This window comes from Syngnathus scovelli, chromosome 4 (assembly GCF_024217435.2).
Source record: "Syngnathus scovelli strain Florida chromosome 4, RoL_Ssco_1.2, whole genome shotgun sequence".
In the NCBI taxonomy this organism is placed as follows: Eukaryota; Metazoa; Chordata; class Actinopteri; order Syngnathiformes; family Syngnathidae; genus Syngnathus; species Syngnathus scovelli.
Genome location: NC_090850.1, coordinates 746,979 through 771,577, shown reverse-complemented (window position 1 = coordinate 771,577; position 24,599 = coordinate 746,979). Strand labels below are relative to the sequence as shown.

Below are 24,599 nucleotides of genomic sequence, written 5' to 3'. Positions count from 1 at the left end.
CCTCACTTCTGTTACCAGGTGTTTGTGAGTTAAAACTCTGCTCTGATTTTTTTTTCAGATACCCCTCACCGTTTTGCCGTTTTGATTACTTTATTTGGATGTATGCTTTCACCGATTCTTCAAGATGATATATTTGGTCAGATTGTTTGCCGTTTGATGTGATCTCATAAGATAAACATACATCTTTCATTAATCTGGCCTGCAGGCACTGAAGTGATGGAGACGGTTATTCATAATAACAGTGTCATATTTTATGAGAATCACTGATAGCAGTTTTTTAGGGATTTTTTTTTAATGCTGTTAATAAATGCATTTGTTTTAAAAAAACTTTATTTGAATATCCATGCTTTACTACCTACTAAAGGCCAAAACCTTTTATGCAATGACCCTTACAGGTCGTTTATATTACTTCACACAAACACTACATCCATCTGCTCCTGGTTCGGCTCCCCGGTCAAAATTTAGAACCCAATTCGGCCCGCAAGTCAAAAAGTTTGGCCACCCCTGATTTAGAGTGTCACAGATGGTTTGTTAAATTTTTTCTTTATATTACATTTATTTGATATATCTAGTCTGACGTCAGCAGCTCAAAGTCTTTCCGGCGTCGACAGCCGTGTGTGCTTTTTTTTTTTTTTAAGTGACAAGACGAAGATTCCGTTAGATTTAAAGATTTGGAGTGACACGGCTGGTTTGATAAAATTGTTGTTTATATTATTATTTCATACATACCGTATTGAATCTAATTATCGCCCATATTCTAATAAACGCTCAGTGTATGTTAGCGATGACATAAATAAAAAACATTGATACCTCTAATTATCGCCCATGCTGCTAAAAATTCCCCGCAAAACGTATACGTTTTCCTCCGCGACCGCAGTCCGACGTCATTGCGCAAGTTTAAATATGACTGATTTGACAGCACGTCGAATGTCCCTTTTAAATTGTTTTTCTCCATAAACTATGACACAATTACACTCGTCACTCCGCTACAATATCCTCACACAATTACGTTATCGGGGAGTGCGCTCGAACAAGACGATCGCGATAAACCTCTAATTATCTCCTTTCGCTCTCCTTTCAAAAGCACATTAAGAATATAGCCAGAATTGTGTTTTTTCACCTTCGTAATATTGCTAAGATTTGTCCGATCCTCTTGACCGGTGATGCGGAAACTATTATACATGCGTTCGTCACGTCGCGCCTGGACTACTGTAATGCATTATTCTCTGGTCTTCCCAAGTCCAGCATCAAAAGTCTACAGTTAGTACAAAATGCTGCTGCGAGGCTGCTCTCACGGACAAGAACATTTGATCACATTACCCCAATATTAGCCAACTTACATTGGCTCCCGGTCCATTTAAGATGTGACTTCAAGGTTCTTCTATTAACCTATAAATCACTGCATGGCTTAGCGCCTTCATATCTTGTCGACCTAGTTGTTCGTTATGTTCCGTCTCGTAACCTTCGTTCGCAAAACGCTAGTCTTTTAGTGACACCGAGGGCCAAGTAAATGTCTGCAGGGTCTAGAGCATTTTCTATTCGGGCTCCAGAGCTCTGGAATGCCCTACCAATGGATATTAGAACTGCTACCTCAGTAGAAACATACAAGACATGTTTAAAGACACATTTCTATGATATGGCCTTTAATTAACCTGTAGTGGCCGATTCGGCTGGAGTTTCTCTCTTGTCAATGTGAAGCCCTTTGAGACTGCTTGTGATTTAGGGCTATACAAATAAACTTGACTTAACTTGATACTCTGGTGCCACTTATGTGGTTTTTTTCCTCCATATTGTTCATTTTATGGCTGATGCGACTTGTATTCCGGAGCTACTTTTAGTCCGAAAAATACGGTAGTAGCCTAGTCACATTGTCATTAAGTGAATTTCTGAGGCAGGGCAAATCTAAGCAAATACAGTCAAACCTCGGTTTTCGAACGTCACGGTTCTCGAACAAATCAGAGTTCGAACGCAAAATTCGCGTTTTTTTTTGCTTCGGTTGTCGAACAAAATTCGGAGGTCGAACCTCGCGAGGTGAGCCGAAAGGACCCGAGAAAACCCAACCGCGCGGCCCAGATAACGACTGACTCCATTCGTTATTGTATTTTCGTTACTTTGAGGAATGTATTAACCCCTAATCATGCCTCCAAAGAAAGCAAGTGGGAGCAGTAAAGCCATTCTAAAACACAAAGACGCTCTTAAAGCAATGCGACAGTGAGCGCCCGGCGCGCTGTGGTTGCGCGATCGGACCAAATTCTGCTCCCTGCGCACTGAGGTCCACTTAAATTTTGGAAAGTACATCAGGACTTTAAAAATATTTTCTAAATTTTAGCGACGGCTCTGTCACAATAATGCGACCAGCGCGGTGCAGTTGCGCGGTCGGCGGCACGCTACAATTGCGCATTCGGCGATGTGCTGCAGTTGCGTGATCAGAAAAAAAATGTGCAAATGAAAAAATGCTTTAAAAAAAGGCAATTTTTTTAAAAGTCTTGGAACGGATTAAAATTCTTTCCATTATTTGTAATGGGAAAAATAGATTCGGAGTTCGAACGATTCACTTCTCGAACCGCCTTCTGGAACGGATTGTGGTCGAAAACCGAGGTTTGACTGTACCGAAATTAACCAATCAGTGAATAAACAGATATAACGTGGGAGAAAAAACAGGTCCTTTGAAATAAATGCCCTGCAGAAATCTCTGGATGGGTGCTAAACCACCTGGAGCGTACATGTTACCAACATACATCTGTATGGAGGGCTACTGAGGCTGAGTAATAAATGAGGAAAATGAGGCTAGCTGGTCACTGTCTCAGGGACAGGCACAGGGAACTCCCAGCCAGTAAGCTGGTGCTGTGGGAGCAAACACACAGGCATTGATCAAGAGGGCATCCCACACCAACATACATATGTGGATATACTGAAGAGAGATATGGACGCGGAAACTGCTGACGAGCTTGCGGGATGCATGAAGGATCAAGTGAACTGGAGGCTCCGATGGAAGGCCCATCTGAGGACGAATTAATGATGATGAGGATGCTGAGCGGCGGTGGAGGGCGGGTATTCCAGATCCACTTTCTTTTTTGTGCTAGGCTTGTAACATAGTTTACCATCACTAGAGTGTGAATGTGAGTCTATGAATAATGACTCCACTGTGAGCGCTCTGAGTATAGACTTCAATAGAAAAGAGAGCTATAAATCCAATGGATTATTATGATTTACGTACCCCCAGCTACCAGATCTTTGTGTACCTACCCAGAACCTTTGAGATGTTGGATTGTGCTAAAGTACGCGAATTGGTTGGGTGAATTTAGGTGTGCCATTTTCGCATGGGTGGCCTTCATAAGTTAATTGCTAACTTTACTATTCACTTTACTAGCTGTGCTGGCTTCATTCGTCACCACATTTAAGAATGGACGAAAATTGAATGCAAAGGTATTCACAAAAAGAGGTGCAGTCTCTTCTGGCCATATTTGGGGGATGAAGTTTGAATCATCAACCAGGAACAACCAAGTTCATCAGCATTGCCGGGTTACCGACAAAACTGCAAAGTTAGTGGGTGAACGTCGAGCGAAGATGAAGGTAAATATGAAGTGAAATACCGTATTTGCCGGTGTACAGGTCGACTCGGTGTATAAGTCGACCCCCTAAAATTCAACGGAAATTTACGATTTTATGATATATCCTTTGTATAAGTCGAGCTCAATTGTTGCATTATATTAAACTTCAAAATTCAATATGCGAAATTTATTGACGAAATGTGTTCAAATTCCGGGAGGCCGTGCGCATGCGGCTGTTTATAAGCACCGCGGAGGAGATCGCGGAGTTCCAGCGGCCGGCGAGCTCGCGCACGCCGCCCGGCACCAACGGGAGGCCGGAAATAGCTCCAAGCCGAGCGGATCGGCACTTTATAAGCACCGCGGAGGAGATCGCGAGCCTCATTCGACTTCCAGCGGCCGGCGAGCTCGCGCACCCGCCCGGCACATCCGGGAGGCCGTGCGCACGCGCCAAGTGGCCAAAAATAGCCCCCGCCGAGCGGATCGGCTGTTTATAAGCACCGCGGAGGAGATCGCTGAGCCTCATTCGACTTCCAGCGGCCGGCGAGCTCGCGCATCCGCCCGGCACATCCGGGAGGCCGTGCGCACGCGCCAAGTGGCCGAAAATAGCCCCCGCCGAGCGGATCGGCTGTTTATAAGCACCGCGGAGGAGATCGCTGAGCCTCATTCGACTTCAAGCGGGCCGCGCACTCGCGCACGCCGCCCGGCACATCCGGGAGGCCGTGCGCACGCGCCGAGTGGCCGAAAATAGCCCCCGCCGAGCGGATCGGCTGTTTATAAGCACCGTGGAGGAGATCGCTGAGCCTCATTCGACTTCCAGCGGGCCGCGCACTCGCGCACACCGCCCGGTTCAAATTTTCTAAGTGCAACGCACAATGAGATGCATGAGAAACGGCCTTGGTTACCATCACATTTGAAGCGATGAATACGAAGTTAAATTTTATGACTCGGTGTACAAGTCGAGGTCGATTTTTTTCGGTCGATTTTGGATCAAAAAAGGTCGACCAATACACCGGCAAATACGGTACTTCATATTTACTATATATATATATATATATATATATATATATATTTACTACTAAAAACTATATAATTGTAATATTTTCATTTAGTTCATTATCTGTCGTTCTTATGACGACACCACGTCTAGTTGGTTTAAGTCCATCCATCCATTTTTTTATCTATCCAGGGTCGGGTCGCGGGAACAGCAGCTTCAGGAGGGACTACCAGACTTCCCTCTCCTCAGCCACTTCATCCAGCTCATCCCGGGGTATCCCAAGGCGTTCCCAGGCCAGCCGAGAGACATAGTCCAGGCGCGTCCTGGCGCGTCCAAGGGGTCTCCTACCGGTGGGACATGCCCGGAACATCTCCCCATGGAGGCGTCCAGGAGGCATCCTGATGAGATGCCCGAGCGACCTCATCAGGCTCCTCTCAACGTGGAGGAGCAGCGACTCCACTCCGAGTCTCTCCCAGATGACCGAGCTTCTCACCCTATCCCTAAGAAAGAGCCCGGACACCCTGCGGAGGAAACTCATTTCGGCCGCTTGTATCCGGGATCTCGTTCTTTTAGTCACGACCCATAGCTCGTGACCATTGGTGAGGGTAGGAGCGTAGATCGACTGGTAAATTGAGAGCTTTGCCTTTTGGCTCAGCTCTCTTTACCACGACGGACAGGTACAGAGTCCGCATTACTGCCGACGCTGCACCAATCCGCCTGTCGATTTCGCGCTCCATCCTGCCCTCACTCGTGAACAAGACACCAAGATACTTGAACTCCTCCACTTGGGGCAGGATCTCATCCCTGATCCGGAGAGGGCATTCCACCCTTTCCCGACCGAGGACCATGGACTCGGATTAGGAGTTGCTGACCCTCATCCCGACCGCTTCATACTCGGCTGCGAACCGCTCCAGTGAGAGCTGGAGATCACGGCTTGAGGAAGCCAACGGCACCACGTTGTCTTCAAAAAGCGGAGACGCGATGCTGAGGTCCCCAAACCGGACACCCTCAACGCCTCGGCTGCGCCTAGAAATTCTGTGCATAAAATTTATGAACAGAATCGGTGACAAAGGGCAGCCTTGGCGGCGTCCAACCCTCACTGGGAACGAATCTGACTTACTGCCGGAAATGGGGACCAAACTCTGGCATCGGTGGTACAGGGACCGAACCGCCCTTATCAGTTGGCTCGGCACCCTGTACTCCCGAACCACCCTCCACATAACTTCCCGAGGGACACGGTCGAACTCCCATGGATCCTGCCGAGGGTGTAGAGCTAGTCCACTGTTCCATGGCCAGGACGAAAACCACACTGCTCCTCCTGAATCCGAGGTTCGACCTCCCGACGGACCCTCCTCTCCAGCACCCCTTAATAGACCTTACCAGGGAGGCTGAGGAGTGTTATTCCCCTGTAATATGAACACACCTTCCGGTCCCCCTTCCTAAAGAGGGGAACCACCACCCCAGTCTGCCAATCCAGATGCACCGTATCGTCCCTGATGTCCACGCAAAGTTGCAGAGGCGTGTCAGCCAGGACAGCCCCACAACATCCAGAGCCTTCAAGAACTCCGGGCGGATATCATCCACCCCGGGGGCCTTCTCCCCGAGGAGTTTTTTAACTGCCTCAGTGACTTCGACCCTGGAGATTGGAAAGTCTACCTCAGAATCTATATAAGCAATAATATTATCAAACCATCTGTGTCACTCTAAATCATTAAATCCATCGATCGTCCTCTATGTCAACAATGTTGCATGCTCGCCGCGCCACTAACGGCAGTTGCACTTCAAATTATTCCACAGGCCTATATAACCATATATAAATTATATATCAAATAACTATTATATAAGCAATAATATTATCAAACCATTTGTGTCACGCCAAATCATTAAATCCATCGATCGTCCTTTATGTCAACAATGCCAGGTGCGCGCCGCTGACGGCGGTTGCACTTCAAATTATTCGACAGGCCCATATAACGATATATAAATTATATATAAAATAACTATCATATAAGCAATATTATTATCAAACCATCTGTCTCACTTCAATTAAATCCATCGATCGTCCTTTACGTCAACGATGCCGGGTGCGCGCCGCTGACGGCGGTTGCACTTCAAATTATTCCACGTGCCCATATAACTATGTATAAATTACACATCAAATAACTATTATATAAGCAATAATATTATCAAACCATCTGTGTCACTCCAAATCATTAAATCCATCGATCGTCCTTTATGTCGTCATCTGATGGCGCCGCGGATGGCTGCCACGGTGAGTCGCTCTCTGTTTCTTTGTCTTATTTTGTGTGTTTTCTGTGTCTTCTGCTGTCCATCCCGGATCACTTTTACTAGAGAAGCACTGTTAAACATCGGTCAGTCTTTTTCTGGTATTTTCTCTCCTGTTCTCTCTGATTCAGACTGTTTGTCGGAGATTTTAGCCGGAGCGGCGGTGCTATACAAGCTAGCGCGACGGCGGCGACGCGGAAAATGAGCGGGAGCCCTCGTAAATCTGAGGCAGAGAGGGTTCCGTTCTGCCCTACCGTCAATTCATCTGGCGAATGTCCGCTCCCTGGCGAACAAGATGGACGAACTGCTGCTCCTCACTTCAAGGAACACGGACTTCAGCAGATCCGCCGCGCTGTGTTTTGTTGAGACGTGGCTTAGCGAACGAACCCCCCACCACGCCATGGAGTTAGCTGGGTTTCGGCTAACGCGTGCAGATCGCAGCGCGGAGCTCTCCGGAAAATCAAAGGGAGGTGGTCTCTGTTTCTACATTAATGAACGTTGGTGTACCGATGTCATGGTGTTGAAAGAGTTTTGCAGCCCTCTCCTAGAAACACTTTTCATAAACTGCCGGCCGTTCTATTCACCACGGGAGTTCTCCTCGATCGTCATGGCGGCTGTTTACATCCCACCACACGCACGTGCGAGTGAAGCCACGCAGATGCTGGCTGACCAGGTGACAGACATGGAGAAACTTCTACCAAATTCACTAATCATTGTTCTGGGTGATCTTAACAGGGCGAACCTCGCACACGAACTCCCCAGATACAGACAGCACATAACGTGTCCCACCAGAGGGGCACAGACACTGGACCACTGCTACACCGTAATTAAGGATGCATACCACTCTGTGGCTCGTGCAGCTTTAGGACTCTCGGACCACTGTCTAGTTCATCTGATCCCTGCCTACAGACAGAAACTAAAAACTTCTAAGCCTGTGGTGAGGACTGTCAGGAAGTGGACAGTGGAGTCAAGGCAGGACCTCCAAGCCTGCTTTGACTGCACCGATTGGAGTGTTTTTGAAGCTGCAAATTCAGACTTGCATGAACTCACTGACACTGTCACATCATACATCAGTTTTTGTGAGGATCTGTGTGTGCAGACTAAGACCTTCTGCACGTACAACAACGACAAACCTTGGTTTACACCGAACCTTAGGAGGCTGCGCAAAGTCAAGGAGGAGGCCTACAGGAGCGGCGACCGGGACCTGTTCAAGCAGACCAGAAACACACTGAACCGAGAGGTCAGGAAAGCCAGGAGGTGTTACGGGGAGAGCCTGGAGAGACACCTCTCTGCCAATCCTGATCCCTCAACAGTGTGGAAAGGCCTGCAGAGCATCACGGGCTTCAAGAAACGAACCCCCCGTCCTGTGGAGAGCCCAAGGCTCGCTGACCAGCTAAACAGGTTCTACTGCAGGTTTGATTGGTCCTCCCACACAACGGGACCTCCTGCAGCACAATCCACACAATCCACATACTCACCTCCCCCCACAACTGCTCTGTCCACACCTCCATCACCGTGGTCACCGACTCTCTCTCTTGCAGAGGCCGCGCCCGCACTCCAGATTCGCGAGGAGGAAGTGCGCCAGATGTTCCGGAGACAAAAGGTCAGGAAGGCACCGGGCCCAGACGGCGTGTCACCTTCCTGCTTGAAAGTCTGCGCTGAGCAGCTGGCGCCCACCTTTGCACGGATCTTCAACCGTTCCCTGGAGCTGTGTGAGGTGCCCTCGTGCTTCAAGAGCTCCACCATCGTTCCAGTGGCCAAGAAGCCCGCCATCACAGGTATGAATGACTATAGACCTGTTGCACTGACATCTGTGGTCATGAAATCTTTCGAGAGGTTAGTACTGAACCACCTGAAGGATGTCACGGGCCCCCTGCTGGACCCCCTCCAGTTTGCCTACCGGGCAAACAGGTCGGTGGATGATGCGGTCAACATGGGACTGCACTACATCCTGCAACACCTGGACACCCCAGGAAAGTACGCCAGGATCCTGTTTGTGGACTTCAGCTCGGCGTTCAACACCATCGCTCCTGACATCCTCCAACAGAAGCTCATCCAGCTTGCGGTGCCTGCCTCCACCTGTCAGTGGATCACCAGCTTCCTGACCAACAGGAGACAGCGTGTGAGGCTGGGGAGCATCACATCTGACACCCTGACCACCAACACCGGAGCCCCTCAGGGATGCGTCCTCTCCCCACTGCTCTTCTCCCTCTACACCAACGATTTCTCCGCAAGTGACTCTTCCGTGAAGCTCCTGAAGTATGCAGACGACACCACTCTCATCGGACTGATCCAGAACGGTGATGAGACTGCGTACAGACAGGAGGTGGAGCGGCTGGTCCACTGGTGCAGCCAAAACCACCTGGACCTGAACCCGCTCAAGACCGTGGAGATGACAGTGGACTTCAGGCGAGGCCCTTCACCACTTTCACCCCTCACTATCCGCAGTAATACTATTCTCTCATCAGACACCTTCAAGTTCCTGGGAACCACAATCTCTCGGGACCTGAAATGGACCGGCCACATAGACTCTGTCCGGAAGAAGGCCCAGCAGAGGCTGTACTTCCTGAGACAGCTCAAGAAGTTCAACCTGCCACGGGAGCTGCTGAAGACCTTCTACACTGCCATCATCCAGTCTGTCCTCTGCACCTCCATCACTGTCTGGTTTGGATCGGCCTCCAAACAAGACAAGCACAGACTGCAACGGACAATAAGGACTGCAGAAAAGATAATTGGAATCAACCTCCCATCTATCCAAGACTTGTACCTGTCCAGGACCAGGAAACGTGCAAGTAACATCTCAACAGACCCTTCGCACCCAGGTTGCAGCCTGTTTGAACTACTCCCCTCCGGACGCCGTTATAGAGCTCTGTACACTAAAACCAGCAGACACAGAGACAGCTTCTTCCCCCAGGCTGTCGCTCTGATGAACTCACACCACTCTTAGAGTCTCAGAGTCATTACTGTGCAATAACATCCCGCTTGCCACACCTTTTTTGTCTACACTGTTTGTACTATGTGTCCTCTCTGCATCCATTGCAGCCTGGTCATCGTAGAAGAGGGACCCTCCCATCTGTGGTCTCTTCTCAAGGTTTCTCATTTCCCCTAGCTGGAGTTTTGAGTTTTTTCCTTGCCCTCTTGGGAGTTTAAGATCAGGGGGTGTTTGAGAATATCTTTCGTTCTTCACATGTCCTGAGTGCTGTTGTTAGTCACCTAAATGTTGAACAGAGGCTGTGATTTACCGAAGTCAAATTCCTTGTTTGGCACACTCAAACATGGCGAATAAAAAAACTCTTGAATCTTGAAACAATGCCGGGTGCTCGCCGCTGATGGCGGTTGCACTTCAAATTATTCCACAGGCCCATATAACGATATATAAATTATATATCAAATAACTATCATATAAGCAATATTATTATCAAACCATTTATGTCACTCCAAATCATTAAATCCATCGATCGTCCTTTATGTCAACAATGCCGCATGCGCGCCGCGCTGCTGACGGCAGTTGCACTTCAAATTATTCCACAGGCCCATATAACGATATATAAATTATATATCAAATAACTATCATATAAGCAATGTTATCAAACCATCTGTGTCACTCCAAATCGTTAAATCCATTGATCGTCCTTTATGTCAACAATGCCGTGTGTGCGCCGCTGACGGCCGTTGCACTTCAAAATATTCCACAGGCCTATATAATTATAAACAATTTTATCAAACAATCTCTGTCACTCCAAGTCATTAAATCCCGTGATCGAATCATTCGTCCTTTATGTAAAACACCGCCGCGTATGCACCGCGCCGCAGTCGCAGTTCAGATTGCAGTAATCCCTGGCTACATCACGGTTCGTTTATCGCGGTTTCACTACATCGCGGGTTTTTGAATTTTGAAAATTTGTGAATTATTTCACATATAAGTCGCTCTCGAGTATAAGTTGCCCCCCCACCTAAACTATGAAAAAAAAAAAAAACGCGACTTATAGTCCAAAAAATACGGTAATCGCATTTTTTTATTAACTCATTTAATCACGCATTTTATTTTTATTTGTTGGAAAAAAATCCCCTCATTTTTTTTTTTCCTGAGTCATGTTTTTAGGAAATTTTTATAACCTTATCATGGAGAGAATTGATTTTCTATGCAGACATTTTTTATTGAATTGGATTCAATTTATAAAAAGTCACACAAACAGACCCTCAACAGTCCATTCTAAGAATTGAAAATTTGGGCATTATAAAAAATAACAATAACATGCATACATGTAAACAAAGACTCAACCAATAGTGCAACAAACCATTTATCAAAGTTTATTTTGAACTTTCTAAAAATTGATGAAATCCCTCAAAAATAAGCCAAGACATGTCACCAATGTGGTGTGCTTGATGTTTATTTCCAGTCTCGCAAAATCTGGCGATGTATTGTAGTTTTTCTGCAGCAACAGTACGTGAAAAGAAAACTAATTTTATTAGGTCAAAATGAGCCTTAATCACGTGATTAAAATTTTTTATGACATTAAAAGGGATTAATCACGTATCTGACACCACTAATAACCGGAACAACAACTTCCTGACATTTTGCGTTGAAAATTGAATATGTTGAGGACCAAGGTGGTTGACTGCGAGTGTGTGTGTGTGTGTGTGTGTGTGTGTGTGTGTGTGTGTGTGTGTGTGTGTGTGTGTGTGTGTGTGTGTGTGTGTGTGTGTGTGTGTGTGTGTGTCTGCGTGCGTGCGTGCGTGCGTGCGTGCGTGCGTGCGTGCGCGCACTCTTTGCGGCAACACAGTAAAAAATTTGTCTCTTTGTCTCTTGACTGGTTCACCAACCCTGATCTAGAGAATCTAAGAGGATCAAATGTCTACATTAACGAAAATCTCAACAAACAAAATGCAACCTTTACATGGAGACCTCACCAACTGAAAAAGAAGGAAAAAATACAAAGCTCTTGGACAGCAAATTGCAAAATCTACATAAAGCCGAATGGCTCATCCCAAGAAAGTACCAAACCAGTGCTGATCAAAGCGACGGAAGAGCTGGAGAAGTATGCAAATTAAGGTTTGTCAAGCTTAACTTCATTCTATTAAGTCACAACAAAAATGTTAAACAAATTGCAAGAACGGACTTGGCTGCGAGATATGAGAGAATTCAATTGGAAATTAAAAATCATCAATGATCCAAATCACCGTCACGACTACGGAAATGGATTAGACAAATGTATATACTGTAATTTCCGGACTATAAGCCGCACCGGACTATAAACCGCACCAGCTTAAATTCGGGGATAATTTAGTTTTTTTTCTTACATAAGCCGCATCGGACTATAAACCGCACGTGCACACAGGTTTTTTACAAAGAAAGACAGTACACAGAAAGCCTTTTAAAAGTTTTAATAACATACTTTAACATATCTTTCTAAACATTGCCTGTGACGCAGCAGTAGTACCGCAGCAACACGGAAGTGTGCACTGCTTTGTGTAATCTCTGAGTCACATGGCAGAGTAAGAGAAAGGGTTTAGAGCCCTTTGACGCAGGTCACCTAGCGTGCATTCCTACTAAAGCTCATAATAGTCACAAGCAACACAGCCAGAATGAGCAGCAGCCATAGTAGTGTTTCAAAATAGTATTTTTGTTGTTGTTTTTTCTTCAAGATACCGCACAACAGTGGTCCACAGCCTTTTTACGAGTGTATAAAAGTGATCAAGTCATCACAAAAATCACGAAAGAAATCTTATATAAGCCGCACCTGACTATAAGCCGCAGGGTTAAAAATTTTGGAAAAAAGTCGCGGCTGATAGTCCGGAAATTACGGTACTACTGCATAAATATGAAAGAACTCCAACTCTTGACATTGATTCAATTGTTACTGTTGTATTCAAACAAAATAGTCATAATCTGTACAACTCAGTTAACTTGTCATTGCTATAGTCACATCAAATATTATCCTGTGTAAATTTTCTGATTCTTTGTGTCTTCCTCTTCTTGGTTATGGTGGTACTATAGGTAATGCTGTAGATATGCAGACTGTGTGTCTGGCAATGTAAACCCTTGGTTGAAATTGGGACGGGACCAGATCTGCCCTTTAAATGGACCTCTGAGACTATCAAGAAGCATGTGCATTTACACCAGGGGTCTCAAACGCACGGCCTGCGGGCAGTAGTTTGTGGGCCTTGCCTTAATATGAAAGTTAAATGTTAGCGTGGCCCGCGATTTTGATATGAATTGTGTGCGATGCTGATTCGAATGCGTCTTTCTGGGAGACCATACAGAGGTATATAGAGAGCATACAATTTTCGACTTCTGTGTAGAAAATTAGAACAGGTTCCTCCCTCCCCAAGCAAAGTTAGGAGGTCAAGAATAAAGTGACATTTATATTTTGTTCAAAAGGTTTGAAAATGAGAAAATAAAACTGTTGTCTTGATTTTCTGTGTGTTTTACACAGAATAATAGGACAAAAAATTTGACTTTTGAGATACGCATTTCCTTTTACGTTGACTCCTATAGAACAGTGTTTCCCAACCTTTTTTCATCCACCCCTTTTCAATTAGTTATATTACAACGAAAGACGTTGTGAACTTGCTATATAGTAAATAGAGTCAGAGAGAGAGAGAGAGAGAGAGAGAGAGAGCGAGAGAGCGAGAGAGCGAGAGAGCGAGAGAGCGAGAGGGCGAGAGGGCGAGAGGGCGAGAGGGCGAGAGAGAGAGAGAGAGAGAGAGAGAGAGAGAGAGAGAGAGAGAGAACCTGAACCTCCTGAGAAGCCTGAACCTCTTATTTCCCCTTACACTCTTATGTAAGGCCTTGATTTTATTACACTTTCAAGACTTTCTAAATTACGCACTTTCGGGGTAAATGCGATTTCCAAATCCTGGACCCCAAAGTCTGCATAAAATCGAGGCTCATCTGTAGAAATCGTATTATGACAGCAAAACCATGATCACCAAACAATAGACTACAACAGACTAATAAAAAACTACAACATTGTCAGAGTGTACACACCCTTTGTGGTTCTACAAAAAGTGTTATTTTTTGTTTGTGTGTGCGTGCCATGCACGCTTGCAATGGTCGCTGTAACGTGACATCACTAGAGAGGTTAGGAGGGGCTCCTGGGTTGAGGCAGTGGATGTGGAGACGCACTGTTTTTGGGTCTGGAACCGAGCAGAGTGAAGCAGGGTCGTGGATCAGGGTAGATATCGTTGGTGGAAACTGTAAATTTCCATATACGACGATATTTGTCACAGACATTTATTTAGCCACATTTCTCACTCCACCGCACTCACAGGCTGAACAGCAAAAACTAGCAAAAAAAAAAAAAAAGTTAACAGAAACGAGGCTAAAGTTGGTAGGCTATACGAGTGTTGCATTTGCAGTAATTCATGAAATCTTGCAAACTGAAATACCCTCAGCATCTCTTGAATGCAATTCAACTCAGGCAACCTGGACTGGGCCACTTCGGCATGGTTATGGGCCATTCATTGAAAAGCACAGATTTAAAGAATACATTAATGGATATTGATAATTTGTTGCGTGAAAAGCATTCCCCGAAGTGCCAGCCAAAACAAATGTCCGTGCAGAAACACAAGACCAAGAACCATTTCTTCCAGTACCAATTTGGTACCAACACGCAAAAAATACATCGATACCTGTTTTTGGTGGTACCATCTGGACCGAATATTTAACTTTTCACTCAGCGAGCTGTGTTAATTCTTCCCGGAACTGAAGGGGGCAGTATACGCATACAAGCAGCACGGAGCAGCAGTCAGCAGCGCTGAAGAAGAAAACTTTTGGTCTTTCATAACAATGGCTTCAGCAAGTGGGAGTAATAGTCCAACACGCCGGCTTGTTGAGAAGCCAGGGCGCTTAAAGAGTTGTGCGTGGAAATACTTTGCATTCGAGGCGGATGCATCCGGAACAATTATATATTCGTCTGTTTACTATCACTGTTGTGCCACGTTACATTATAAATACGTTAACCTGAATATGCCTACGTGCCGTCATTTCGGCATGAGTCAGCTGGGGCAATACGGTTACCAAACGTATTTAAAGTCAAACACAGACAAAGTGCTCAGACAAAGGCTCAAATGTGCAAAATTACATTTGGGCACATGTTGATGGTGTGTACGCAAGCCTTCTTGGCTATAGCAGATGGATTAGTGATTTTAAAAGTAAGTGGATTCTGTTGTTTTGTTGTTTAGTACAGTGGTAACGAATTAGTATAGAGAATTGTGGAAAATCACAGGTATTAGTACCGACGACTGAAATTCTGGTATCGTGACAACCCTAGTTGCAGGTTGCGCAAAAAAATATTATAAAAATAAATAAAAATAGTTTCAAGCTATACATTGACCAATTTTGGTGGTCTACACAATTGAGCTGGTATACCATGACATGAATATTATTTCATAAGCATATAGCCATATTTGAACCTTCAGATAATAAGCCCCAATTATCTTTGCGGGTGTATGTAAAAGGCTTTTCAGAGTGAGACTTACCATAAGCAAACAGTCCTGGTAACTGGTAGACCTGTCTCCCCAATAGGTTCCTGCCGAGGGTGGGAGGGAGTGGCTCATGTCCAACCTACAAACAATAATAAATATTATACAAATATATAATGGGCTGACATTTGCTATTTTTTAATTACAGGGATGAGAATGGCAAATAGGAAAAAGCACGGAAAAGTAGCGGGGGGATATATACGTATACACATATATATATATATATATATACATATACACATATACATATACACACACACATACATATATATATATATATATATATATACATATATATATATATATATACATATATATATACACATACATGTATATATATATATATATATATATATATATATATATATATATACACACATACATGTATATATATATATATATATATATATATATATATATATATATATATATATATATATACACATATATATATATATATATATATATACACATATATATATATATATATACACATATATATATATATATATATATATATATACACATATATATATATATATATATATGTATGCCGTCGGGCGGGGGAATGCTCGCGAGTCGCTGAGGCTAACGTTGCCCGGCCAGCTGGCCAGCCGCTCCCCCCATATATAAAAAAAATAATTTTGTCAACGGATTTACACGATTCACGAAAATACTTTCGACGGGAAAAAAAAACCGGAAATCCGCGGATCCGCGGAAAATTCTCATCCCTGTAATTAATCGTCACTGGCGATATTTGTGTTGAGTCGATTTAAAGTCAGGCATGTCCGCTGGCAGCCCCGTGTACATGGTGCAGTGGAACATGCTGTTGCTGGTTGCCTTACTGAAGAACCCCAAACCAAAATGTTTGGAATACGTACTCAACAACAGACCTGGGAGAAAGGTCAGTCTAACATTCTGATATCTGATTCTGAAGTCCTATGGTCATACATTTACATTTACCGTAATTTTCGGACTATAAGTCACGTTTTTTTTTTTTTCATAGTTTAGGTGGTGGGGGCGACTTATAATGAGGAGCGACTTATATGTGAATTTTTTAAAAAAAATTAAAAAAAAATAAATAAAGTGAAACCGCGATAAACGAACCGCGATGTAGCAAGGGATTACTGTAATTTGAATTTCAAGTGACGTCAGCAGCGCGGTGCGGCGTGGCGCGGCGGTTGTTTACAAAAAGGACAAAGATTGATCACAGGATGACGAAGATGAGGAAGGGCCCCACGTACTACCGGCATCATTAGCGGCTTTGTTTCTAAGTGACACGGAGGACGAAGAGTTTGAAGGATTTAAGGATTTGGATTGACACAGAAGGTTTGAAAAACTTTTATGGCTTTTACGCACGCTCGGTCCTACTCTACGGAGCTCTTTTTCACCTCCGTGGATAGAAGTCGGGGGCCCGCGCTCGGCCGGGTGGCTGTCCGGGGACGGTGGATGGGGCTCGGTCATGGCTTTTACGCACACCCGGTCCTATTCTATGGATCTCTCTTCAACCTCCGTGGCTGGAAGTCCACGCCGCCACACGCCTGGAAATTTGTTTTGTTAAATAAAGAGCCGTTTACCAAACCCACGTCTTTCCTTGTACTTTGTTAACGCTACAATATAGTTATATACTAAATCTGTGGAATAACGACGAGGCTGACGTCAGGGCGCACGCGCGGCGTTGTTGACAAAGGACGAGGAATTTGATCAATGGATTTAATGATTTAGAGTGCACAGATGGTTTGATAATATTATTGCTTATATAATAGTTATTTGATATATAATTTATATATCATTCTATGGGCCTGTGGAATATTTAGAAGTGCAAGCGCCGTCAGCAGTGCGCACCCATTGTTGACAAAGGACGATCGATGGATTTAATAAATTGGAGTGACACAGATGGTTTTATAAATGTGTCATTTATGTAATAGTTTTTTTTTTTAATAACTCTGAATGTTACGTCAGGCCCGTTCTCAGCTCTTCGTTTGTGTTTATGTCACGTTAGCATACCTATTGTTTAGCCTGTTGTTGCTCGTTCATGTCTGTTCTTGGTGTTGGATTTTGCGAATACATTTCCCCCCAAAATGCGACTTATACTCCGGAGCGACTTATATATGTTTTTTTCACGTTATTGTGCATTTTATGGCTAATGCGACCTATATTCCGGAGCGACTTTTAGTCCGAATTACGGTAGTATATGTTACGAGTAAACAATTAAGTGATCAGTTATTGATCAGTTTGAAAAAACGAATGGCATAAAACCGTCTGGAACTGGCAGCTACAGCTGACTGACGGTTCACTAAATTGCAGTTAACTTGAAGGACTGCAGTTGAAAGCTATCAGGAGGTAGCTTTACATAGCGTTATTAGCCCCAATGTTATAAGTTGTGTTTTATTTTTCCACGAGTCTGAGAATTATAGGCTGTGCATGGGGGAGAATAGGCATAGCCCTTGCAAATGCTGCAGTCCCTCCCGCTCACACACACAGCACTGTGCTCAGAGACACAGAAGCTCCCCTGGACCAGAACTGTAGGCTATGATATTTTTTTTGAAATCATGGTAGTTGATGCAAACACGAGCCAGGTTTCCATCCAATTTACAATTTTTTCTGGACTATAAATCGCAGTTTTTTTCACAGTTTGGCCAGGGGGTGCGATTTATAATCTGGAGCGATTTATATGTGAAATTATTAAGACTATTACTTGATCATTAACACTACTTACCAGTAGTTTTCACTTCGCATGGTATTTTCACTTTAAACCGCATGAGGGTGCTCTAAGCCTGCAAAATAATTGGAACTGCAACTGACGATGGGTCTGACATCCACCGACTTCCACCATCCACTGACTTCCGGAGTCAGCAGAGTTGTTTATACAGTTAACAGTGGCCCCCAACCACTGGGTCACTTAGTACCGGGCCGCCAAGCCGCATAGGAAGAAAAAAAAAAGTTTTTTTTTTTTTTAATCGACGATCAATTAATTCAGGTCAAAACACTCGTCCCGGTCACGTGACATGTTTCCCCAGTTGTGTCCGCAAAGCTAGCAAAATTGAGTAAGAATTTATTTTGAAAAATATTTAAAAATTGGCGATTCTCTCCCAATTACATCCGTCGATTCAGGTCAAGACGCTCGTCTTGGTCACGTGACATGTCACATCAGTCGAGCCCGTGAAGCAAACAAAAATGAGCAAGAAACAGATATGTTTGGAAAGCTTCTTCGGAAAGGGAAAAAAGCCCAATGAGGAGACGGAAGAAGAAGAGGCAACGACTTCTAAGAAAAGGAAAGCTGCATTTAAAAGAACATTTCTGGAGTCCTACTTAAAATATGGATTTATCGCCACAGGTGACTCTGACGCGCCAAGCTCACTCTGCATAATATGTGGCGACAGGCTAGCTAACGAGGCAATGAAGCCTTCAAAACTGCTTCAGCACATGGAGACCAAGCATCCTACATTTAAAGAGAAACCTTAACCACTTCGGGTGTCATTGTCTCCGATTACACCTAGATGGGACCGGCTTGTTTCTGAGAAACAAGCTGAGTGCTCCCACTAATTCAACGTAATGGTGAGTTTTATTTTTATGTCATTTATACTTGTTTTTATGCCAGTCGTATCATTTTATTTCATCGTAGTTATATATTTATTATAAGTGTATTATTTAATTATATAAATGCATTATTTATTTATATAAAGGCCGGTTCGTGAAAATATTTCTGACACGTAACCGGTCCGTGGCGCAAAAAAGGTCGGGGACCACTGGTTTATTAGACACAGAGGACAACGATTTCGATGGATTTAATGATTTGGAGTGACACGGATGGTTCGATAAACTTGTTGTTTATGTTATAGTTGTTTGATATATAGTTTATGTATCCATAGTTATATAGGCCTGTGGAATAATTGGAACCGTAACTGACAATGACCCCGACGTATTTCTGGAGTCAGCAGCGGCGTTGTTTATAAGCAACACAAAGGACGAAGATTTTGATGGATTTAATGGTTTGGAGTGACACGGATGGTTTGATAAAATTGCTGTTTATGTTATAGTTATTTGGTAAATAGTTTATATTTAGTTATATAGGCCTGTGGAATAATTGAAACCGCAACTGACGAGTCTGATGTCAGCGCCGCATTTACTTCTGAAGTCAGCAGTGGCGTTGTTTACACAGAGGACGAAGATTTCAATGGATTTAATGATTTGGAGTGAATCGGACCGATGAACTTCTTATTTATGTCATAGTTATTTGATATATAGTTTATATATAGTTATGTAGGCCAGTGGAATAATTGGAACCACAACTGACGAGTCTGACATCAGCGCCGCATGTACTTCCGGAGTCAGCAGCACACAAGGCTGAGAAACATGACAGTTATTTATTTTTTTTTTTTTTAATTGATTCTTGGTATGTAACGTGTAAGCAATTTGTTAAACAACAGTGAATATTTTGGATCATTTACACTTCATTTTGAAAATATATTAGATCGTAATTGTATTTAAAAAATACATTCTACTATATTAGATTGTAAATGACACAATTGACAATTCACGCCAGTATTGTCAAAGTCATTTAAAGAGCTCTAAATTAACCTAGATATTTACACTTAATTAGCGCTGGGTAAAACTGATACGATTAAAATGTTATATAATTGATTCATAGGACATTAAATCTATAATTGTAATACACGTATGGTGCGTACTGGAGAGTTCCTTACAAGATGGACGATGGGATTGGGGGATAATACCTTTTTAGCACAAAGAGCAGTAAATTGTTGTTTTCTGTTTCTGTAGTTACAGAGCCGTATTATTTAGTAAAAGTGTAAATCCAACTAATTGTGAAAGGAGAATTGGATGTTGTTGGGTTGGGAACTTCCTTTTTAACGTCATACAGGGAAGCTATGAGTCCAAGTTTTTGAGGCGAGCTCAGCCTGTACATTTGTGAGTAGTGTTGCCACCTTTCATGGTCTGTCCCAGAAAAAAAAAAAAAATCCAGGACACTGAGATGTCCCAGATTTTTGTATACGTTGTGCAAAATGTGTATTTCAGTTTAATTGTAGCGCGCCTATGTCCATAAACTTGTGCACAGCTTTATTAGCTCTAGAAAAATGATGTAGCATATTCTAAAGATGACTGTTTAGAATAGGAGAAATACACTATGTGGCTAAGACCATGCCCAGACGATCCATTTTATTCTAGCTGCTCCCTGTGCCCAGCAAAAATTATCTTCAAATATTAAGGTAAGATCGCATTAGATCAGGGGTCTCAAACTCATGGCCCGCATGCCAATTGCGGCCCTCGGGACAATATTTTGCGGCCCCCTGCGTGACATCTAAGCTGTGTGTTAGTGCGGCCCGCGAATTTCTTTTCGCACATGCATCTGGCCGTTTTACTTTTTTTGACACGTATGGGCTCCCGTAGCTCAGGCTCGTGACAACTGGGCGAATTAGCAATTGGCTAATTGGCGAATTAGCACTTTGACATGTTTGAATGAGCGAGTGGAGGGAAATATCTTGTCACTGTCACCTAGTGCTGTACATTGTCTGCCCCCGTCATGTCTGTTTCAAAACCTGCCGTGAAGAGAAAAGTTGCGGATGAGCACAGGCAATTTCAGGAGAAGTGGGAGGCGGAATATTTTTTTGTTGAGCACAGGAACGTCGCAACCTGTCTAATATGCATGGGTAAAGTTGCTGTTAACAAAGAGTTTAACATCAGACGTCATTACTCAACTAAACATGCTGAGGAGTATGCAAAATACCTGGGAGATGAGCGAGAGGATCGGGTCGCCAAACTTAAATCATCTCTACTGAGGCAACAAGTTTTTTTCAAAAAAACAAGCAAAGAGAACGAAGCGGCTGTGAAAGCTAGCTATGTTGTGAGTGAAATGATAGCAAAAGCTGGAAAGCCCTTCAAAGACGGCGAGTTTGTAAAACAGTGCATGATCCAGGCTGCAAGTATTGTCTGCCCGGAAAAAAAGGAGCTGTTTGGTAATATCAGTATTTCCGCCAACACAGTGGCAGAGCGTATTTCTGATTTGTTGGGTAACATTTACCATCAACTGCGTGAGAAAGCTAAACATTACCACTCATACTCGCTGGCTCTTGATGAGAGCACAGACGTCACTGACACGGCGCAGCTTGCAATATATCTCCGTGGTGTTGACAACATTTTTGAAGTTACGGAGGAGTTGCTCTCAGTGATTCCAATGCATGGCCAGACCACCGGTCAGGAGATATTTCGACAGCTGTGTGATTCCATTGAGGATGCCGGCTTACAATGGAAACGTCTGGCCGGAATAACTACCGACGGAGCGCCATCAATGACGGGGAGAAAAAACGGACTTGTAGCACTTGTTCAAAGAAAACTAGAAGAGGAGGGTGTGGAGGATGCCATTGCTCTGCACTGCATTATCCATCAGCAGGCCCTTTGCAGCAAAATCCTGGGGTTTGACAAGGTGATGTCTGACGTCGTGAAAATGATCAACCATATCAGATCCAGGGCTTTAAAGCACCGACAGTTCCGCGACTTTTTGGCAGAAATAGAGTCGGAATATGAGGACGTGCTCTACTTCACCGAGGTACGTTGGCTCAGCAGGGGGAAAGTCTTGAAGAGGTTTTTTGAGTTGAGAGAAGAGGTGAAAGCCTTCATCGAGAAGGATGGGATGCCTGTTCCTATGCTAAGTGATCCTAAATGGCTGATGGACTTAGCTTTTCTTGTTGACATCACACAGGAGTTGAATGTACTGAATAAGAAGTTACAAGGCCAGGGCCAGCTTGTCAGTGCTGCATATGACAATGTCAGAGCATTCTCCAAGAAACTTGTGTTATGGAATGCCCACCTTTCTCAGAAAAACCTCTGCCATTTCCCAGCTTGCAAGACACTCATGGATTCTGGCACAGCATTCAGTGGTGAGAAGTATGCTGATACCATTGGGAAGCTACAAGAAGAATTTGATCACAGGTTTGCAGACTTCAAGACACACAGAGCCACTTTTAACATTTTTGCTGACCCCTTCTCCTTTGATGTTGAGGATGCCCCCCCTGTTCTGCAGATGGAGGGAATTGACCTGCAGTGCAATACTAAACTCAAAGCCAAGTTCAGGGGAGTGGAAGAACAGTGGAGCTTGGACAATTTTTGAGAGAACTGCCCCCCAGCTTCCCTGAGCTTTCCAGGATGTTCAAGCGGACCATGTGCCTTTTTGGCAGCACCTATCTGTGTGAAAAGCTCTTCTCCACAATGAACTTCAATAAGTCAAAGTACAGGTCCAGAATTAAAGATGAGCATCTTAAAGCCATACTGAGGGTCTCAGTTGCCTCCTCCCTCAAGCCAAATGTGGCTCAGCTGTGTGAGAGGAAGCGTTGCCAAGTCTCTGGCAGCAAGGAGTAGGAGGAAGTAGAAATGAAGCCTAAGTTCTGAAGAACTGTTCCTGTTCTTCATGTTCTGCATGTTCTGACTGTTAATTTGTTCAAATTGAGAAGATTGGATCAGTTGACCTTTTTTATGGATTACTTTTGTGGATTACGATTTGATGCGGCCCAGCCTCACCCAGACTCTACCTCCAGCGGCCCCCAGGTAAATTGAGTTTGAGACCCCTGCATTAGATGATCACGCCAAGTCTAAAAAACATCAAAATCGAACCCAGCCAAAAGCAGCAAGCAGCAGAGGCACAGGAAAGCACAAGCAAAGCACTCGCCACACTCTAAACAATCACATAAGTTTGACATTACACTTTACATTGTTACATTTGGTTATTATTACAGACTGTGAATAATAACATAACCTGTTTTTCTTCCACATAAGCAAACAGAACATAATTATTTATTCCCCCTTTTCCCTCAATACTGCCCCCAGGTGCCCACAACAAAACACTGTTGAAAATGAACCTAAATAATAAAGGCCTGCTATTAAATAAAGCAAATAAACAAATAACTAGTAAGTGTCATTTTTACTAAATAGAGCTATACAATTGCAGCGTAGAAGGGTGATTTTTATCTTGGGTTTGATGTGCGAAGGGTGCTGTTGCTTACAAAACTGGCTGGTCAAAATTTACATTATTTTTGTCAGACCCAGGTGGCAACCCTATGTGTGAGAAATATTACGCAACATGTCAGTGTTAATTTGTGGGATGTTCACACTAAATTTATGTTCTGAAATACGACAGAAACGGCACAAAACAAAATTTCCTCAATTCCATACTTGTCCAAATCCGTTTGATTTCTAACTTCTCTAAAGAAGCAGGGTGATCCTGCTAAAAAGTAAATTAAAGAATGCGTTCACATACATAAACGTCGAATGGTTCTACGGCCATTTATTGCTAATCTTTTGACCCATATCAATGGAAGAATAACGATTTCGTTTCCCGTAATCCCGAGCTGGTGACCAACAATAACAATCGTGTTTACAACTGCTCACGACATAAAATTCAGCGTATCAGCAGGACGTGCATTGCAGTTCCATATTGCATATTCAAACTAAAACCGGTTAACATACGCCGCTTCAACCTGATTTCGCAATCGCAGGATAAGAGAAGGTCAAGGGGACAGTTCACGAACTGTTAAGATTAGTCGTGGAGGTCAGGCATCAACAATTGCGGTGGTGTTGTATTAAATATGCTTTAATCATGTCGTAAACATTAATATATTCTATTGGTCACCTAAATGGAAAAGAAGAGTGTAATTAAAATACACTATTTCCATGTGTAAGCAGTTCTCTAAGCTAATAAAGTCAGTTTATTATAGTTTAAACATTCGCGCTAATAAATATTATTTAGCATATAAAAGACAACGCCACAGCAGCCATCATCCGAATCAAATGCAATCGTTTTACCTGAACCAACACTTTTATGTACATCAAAGGATGAGATAGGACAGTAAGCCCGGATCCCAATATTACTTGGCCGCACGTGTCCGCCATTTTTAGTACCACAGCTTCACCGGAAGATATTCTTTGCACTTTCTTTACGGAGAACTCGAACACATTACTCTTATCGTACGTACCGCCATCTAGTGTTGAATTCCGCCATGTCAGGCTACAAAGAAAATAAAACGCGTGACACACGCCATTCATGACTCTCATTCGTTCCTTCCATTTTCAGTTATCAATCAATAATCAATAAGTGAAACGTGTCAGATTATGTACAAATTGGAAATCGAACAAAACATTCTCAACTCAAATCACGTGAAGTTGATTTGCATAGCCCTTAATCAAACTTCTCTTCTGTGTGTGTGCGGATCTCGGTGCAGTAGAGATATAGCAATTATCACAAGCAGTCTCAAAAGGCTTCACATAGACAA

The 24,599-nt window shown here is 43.6% G+C and overlaps 1 protein-coding gene across 2 annotated transcripts in view; it reads right to left on the bottom strand.

Moving 5' to 3' along the window:
* Nucleotides 1-24,287, bottom strand: part of LOC125966911 (mitochondrial carrier homolog 2) — a 90,858-nt gene extending 66,571 nt beyond the window's left edge. For both annotated transcript variants that reach the window (XM_049717495.1, XM_049717496.1), the window contains exons 1-2: nt 24,133-24,287; nt 15,316-15,400 (exon numbers count right to left, since the gene is read on the bottom strand). In XM_049717495.1, coding sequence (XP_049573452.1) covers nt 15,316-15,400; nt 24,133-24,219 — 172 coding nt within the window. In that variant the 5' untranslated portion in view covers nt 24,220-24,287. The remainder of the gene's footprint in view (nt 1-15,315; nt 15,401-24,132) is intronic.
* Nucleotides 24,288-24,599: the final 312 nt, after the last annotated feature.